Source organism: Podarcis melisellensis, assembly GCF_964234715.1.
Source record: "Podarcis melisellensis genome assembly, chromosome: Z".
NCBI classification, from domain to species: Eukaryota; Metazoa; Chordata; class Lepidosauria; order Squamata; family Lacertidae; genus Podarcis; species Podarcis melisellensis.
Window position 1 is genome coordinate 293,980 of NC_138547.1, and position 5,000 is coordinate 298,979.

Genomic DNA, 5,000 nt, shown 5'->3' on the forward strand with positions numbered 1-5,000 from the left:
ACCAGTGGCCCCGTCCGCCGGGCTGGCACGGCCATCCCTTTTCCTACCATTTCCCTCCTTTTTCCCTTCCTTTTCCCCTCCCTTTTTCCTCCCTTTCCCTCCTTTTCCTTCCTTTCCTTTCTTTCCCCTCCCTTTTCCCCTTCCTTTTCCCCTCCCTTTTTCCTTCCTTTTTCCCTTCCTTTTTTTCTTCCTTTTCCCCCTTCCTTTTCCCCTTTCTTTTCCCTCCCTTTTCCCCTTCCTTTTCCCCTTCCTTTTCCCCTTCCTTTTCCCCTTCCTTTTCCCTTCCTTTTTCCCTTCCTTTTCCCCCTCCCTTTTTTCCTTCCTTTTCCCCTCCCTTTTTTTCCTTCCTTTTCCCCTCCCTTTTTTCCTTCCTTTTTTCCCTCCCTTTTTTCCTTCCTTTCCCCTCCCTTTTTTCCTTCCTTTTTTCCTTCCTTTTCCCCCTCCCTTTTTTCCTTCCTTTTCCCCTCCCTTTTTTCCTTCCTTTTTCCCCTCCCTTTTTCCTTCCTTTTTTCCTTCCTTTTTCCCTTCTTCTTTTTCTCCCTTTTCCCCTTCCTTTTTTTCCATTTTTCTCTCCCTTTTTTCTTGCTCCCCGTTTTTCCTTCCCCCCCTTTTTCTTTTTTCTCTCCCTTTTTTCCTCCCTTTTTTCTTCTTTTCCCCCCACACTTTCCCCCTTTTTTTCCCTTTCCCTTTTTCCTTTTTTCCCTCCCCTTTTCCTTTTCCACCTCCCTTTTCCCCTTCTTTTTCCCCTCCTTCGTCTCCTTTTTTCCTTCTTTTTTTCTCCCTTTCCCCCCCTTTCCCCTCCCTTTTCCCCTCCTTTCCCCCCTCTTTTTTCTCTCCCTAATTTTCCTTTTTTCCTCCTTATTTTTCTACCTTTTTCCCGCTTTTCTCAGGCCAAGCTGATCGAGGAGCCGTTGGTGATTTTCGTCTGCGCCACCACAGGGCAGGGGGACCCGCCGGATAACATGAAGGTTGGGGAAAATTATATATATATTAAATGGATAAATTATATATATATTAAATGGATAAATTGTTGTTTATATATTTATTTATGTGTGTGTGTGTGTGTGTGTGTGTGTGTGTGTGTGTATATATAAATTAAATATATATATTTATAAATATAAATATAAATAATATATATATGTATGTATAAATATATATTTTTAAAAATATAAATAAATATATATATTTATAAATATAAATAAAAATAAATATATATTTTTAAAAATATAAATATTTCTATTTATAAATATAAATATATCTATTTATATATATTTATAAATAGAAATATTTCTCTTTATATATAAATAAATAAATATAAGCATGTATCTATATATTTCTATATGTGCATATATATATATATATATATATACACACACACACACACACGAGTGCTTTTTAATTTATTCAAACTCCATTGACGGAATCGAATTTCTTCCTTCACCTTTGAGAAATTGAATGCCTTCAATATTAGAGATCATAATTTAATGTATTTAATTGGTGAAATGTTATTTATATGGTACATCGTTGTTGTTATATATATATATATATATATATATATATATATGTATATGTATGTATATATGTATAAATATAATAATAATAATAATAATAATAATAATTTATTATTTGTACCCCGCCCATCTGGCTGGGTTTCCCCAGCCACTCTGGGCGGCTTCCACAAAAACCAGAAATACACTAAAATATCACAGATTAAAAACTTCCCTGAACAGGGCTGCCTTAAGATGTCTTCTGAAAGTAAGGTAGTTATTTATCACTTTGACATCTGATTGGAGGGCGTTCCACAAGGCGGGTGCCACTACCGAGAAGGCCCTCTGCCTGGTTCCCTGTAGCTTTGCTTCTCGTAATGAGGGAACCGCCAGAAGGCCCTCAGCGCTGGATCTCAGCGTCCGGGCAGAACGATGGGGGTGGAGACGCTCCTTCAGATATACTGGACCGAGGCCGTTTTGGGCTTTAAAGGTCAACACCAGCACTTTGAATTGTGCTCGGAAACGTACTGGGAGCCAATGTAGGTCTTTCAAGACCGGTGTTATGTGGTCTCGGCGGCTGCCCCCAGTCACCAGTCTAGCTGCCGCATTCTGGATTAGTTGTAGTTTCCGAGTCACCTTCAAAGGTAGCCCTACGTAGAGCGCATTGCAGTAGTCCAAGCGGGAGATAACTAGAGCATGCACCACTCTGGCGAGACAGTCCGCGGGCAGGTAGGGTCTCAGCCTGCGTACCAGGTGGAGTTGGTAGACAGCTGCCCTGGATACAGAATTGACCTGCGCCTCCATGGACAGCTGTGAGTCCAAAATGACTCCCAGGCTGCGCACCTGGTCCTTCAGGGGCACAGTTACCCTATTCAGGACCAGGGAGTCCTCCACACCAGCCCGCCCCCTGTCCCCCAAAACAGTACTTCTGTCTTGTCAGGATTCAGCCTCAATCCATTAGCCGCCATCCATCCTCCAACCGCCTCCAGGCACTCACACAGGACCTTCACCGCCTTCACTGGTTCTGATTTGAAAGAGAGGTAGAGCTGGGTATCATCTGCATATTGATGGACACCCAGTCCAAACCCCCTGATGATCTCTCCCAGCGGCTTCATATAGATGTTAAAAAGCATGGGGGAGAGGACGGAACCCTGAGGCACCCCACAAGTGAGGGCCCAAGGGTCTGAACACTCATCCCCCACCACCACTTTCTGAACACGGCCCAGGAGGAAGGAGCGAAACCACTGTATGACAGTGCCCCCAGCTCCCAGCCCCTCTAGACGGTCCAGAAGGATGTCATGGTCGATGGTGTCAAAGGCCGCTGAGAGATCCAGCAGAACTAGGAAACAGCTCTCACCTTTGTCCCTAGCCCGCCGGAGATCATCAACCAGCGCGACCAAGGCAGTTTCAGTCCCATGGTGAGGCCTGAATCCCGATTGGAAGGGATCCAAATGGTCCGCATCCTCCAGGCGTGCCTGGAGTTGTTCAGCAACCTCCCACTCAATCACCTTGCCCAAGAATGGAAGATTTGAGACTGGGCGATAGTTGGCCATACTGGCCGGGTCTAAAGATGGTTTTTTAAGAAGCGGTTTAACGACCGCCTCCTTCAGCGGATCTGGGAAGGCTCCCTCACAGAGGGAAGCATTCACCACCCCGCAGAGCCCATCGCCCAGCCCTTCCCGGCTTGCTTTTATTAGCCAGGATGGGCAAGGATCCAGGAGACAGGTGGTTGGTTTCACGCGTCCAAGCAGCCTGTCCACATCCTCGGGGGTAATGGATTGAAATCGATTCCATGCAACTTGACCAGGCAGAGCTCTAGCACTCTCCCGCCCTGGCCCTGCTCCCACGGTGGAGTCTACCTCCTTCTGAATATGAGTGATTTTATCCGCAAAAAACTTTGCAAAATCGTTGCAGGAGATCTTGGGGTCTTTACAAAGCCCCGGTGGTAAAGGTGGTTCTGTTAAATTACGAACCACCTGAAAAAGTCTCCTGCTACTATTTTCTGCAGATGCAATAGAGGCGGTGAAGAAAGTCTTCTTCGCCGTCGCTATCGCCACTTGGTAGGCTCGACGTTGAGCTCTAACCTGTGTCCGGTCAGATTCGGAGTGAGTTTTTTGCCACCGACGCTCTAGCCGTCTCAGCGATTGTTTCATCGCCCTCAGCTCCGAAGAAAACCACGGAGCTGTCCGGGCTCCATGCAATCGGAGAGGGCGCTTCGGAGCCAGACAGTCGATAGCCCTGGTTAACTCCGCATTCCAGCGGGCCACCAGGGAATCAGCTGAAAGGCCATCAACATGGGGCATCCCCTACCACTCTCTGGAAACCATTTGGATCCATTAAGTGGCGGGGGCGGACCATCCGAATTGGTCCCACCTCCCTGCAGAGGGGAAGGGTCGCGGAGAAGTCCAGTTGCACCAGGAAGTGATCTGACCATGGCACTTCTTTGGTTTCACTTTTACTTAGTGTCAGATCACCCACGTCACTAGAGGTGAACACCAGGTCTAAGGCATGTCCATGACTATGAGTTGGGCCAAACTTATTCAGGGACAGCCCCATGGAGGCCATGCTTTCCACGCAGTCCCGAGCTGCCCCTTGTAAGGTCGTGTCGGCATGGATGTTAAAATCCCCTAGGACAACCAAACTAGGTGTCTCTAGGAGAAAATCCGCCACGACCTGAAGCAGCTCAGACAGGGAATCCTTGGTGCAGCGGGGAGGTCGGTACACCAAAAGGAATCCTGTACTGCCCCTATTGCCCAACTTCCAGAACATGCACTCAGAGAACTGGATCTTCCCAGTAGGACGCCTGGTGCAAGCTAGTGACTTCCTAAAAATCACTGCAACCCCCCCTCCCCGCCCACATGACCTGGGTTGCTGTGCGTAAGAGAAACCTGGTGGGCAAGCAGCGGCAAGGACAGGCCCATCTGCTTCCTCCAACCAGGTCTCCGTCACACATGCCAGGTCAAGTCCTCCATCCACGATCAGGTCGTGGATGGCAGTGGTTTTGTTCATCATTGACCTGGCATTACACAGCAACACCTTCAGGTCATGTGGGTTTCCCCTGTTGATTCCAGTATCCATGCGGTCAAGGCCAGACCCGGAGGCAGGGATAGTCTTCAACCAACGACTAAACCTGCCTCCTCGGTAATGACATGGTCTGGTCTTAGCGTAACTCCGCCTCCTGCCCATGATCACCGAGATCGGATGTCCTATTGCTTCCCCCCCGTGGAACTTGTCCCAGCCATCGTGGGGCCCCACTTCCAGGCAGCCCTGATCCCGCCCCTTCAAAACACAACACAAACTATACAGAACCAATAAAACAACAACACCAACAAAAAGGAACAAAACAATTATACTAAAATTAATCCCCAACCAAATATCCATCCCGCCCACCCCCAGCAATGGAAAAAAAGAAATAAAACTTTAAATTGCCACCGACTGTTTGAGGACATTTTAAAGCACATTGACCCCCTGGAACAGGGAAGCAATGGCAGAACACTTCCCACCCTTCCCAAG

The 5,000-nt window shown here is 47.4% G+C and overlaps 1 protein-coding gene across 2 annotated transcripts in view; it reads left to right on the plus strand.

Annotated features, from left to right (window-relative positions):
• The window catches only part of NDOR1 (NADPH dependent diflavin oxidoreductase 1), a gene marked incomplete at its 5' end in the record, with an annotated part of 34,587 nt that overhangs the window by 5,959 nt on the left and 23,628 nt on the right, over positions 1 to 5,000 (plus strand). For both annotated transcript variants that reach the window (XM_081896783.1, XM_081896782.1), the window contains one exon: positions 891 to 968. In XM_081896783.1, the coding sequence (XP_081752909.1) occupies positions 891 to 968 (78 nt within the window). The remainder of the gene's footprint in view (positions 1 to 890; positions 969 to 5,000) is intronic.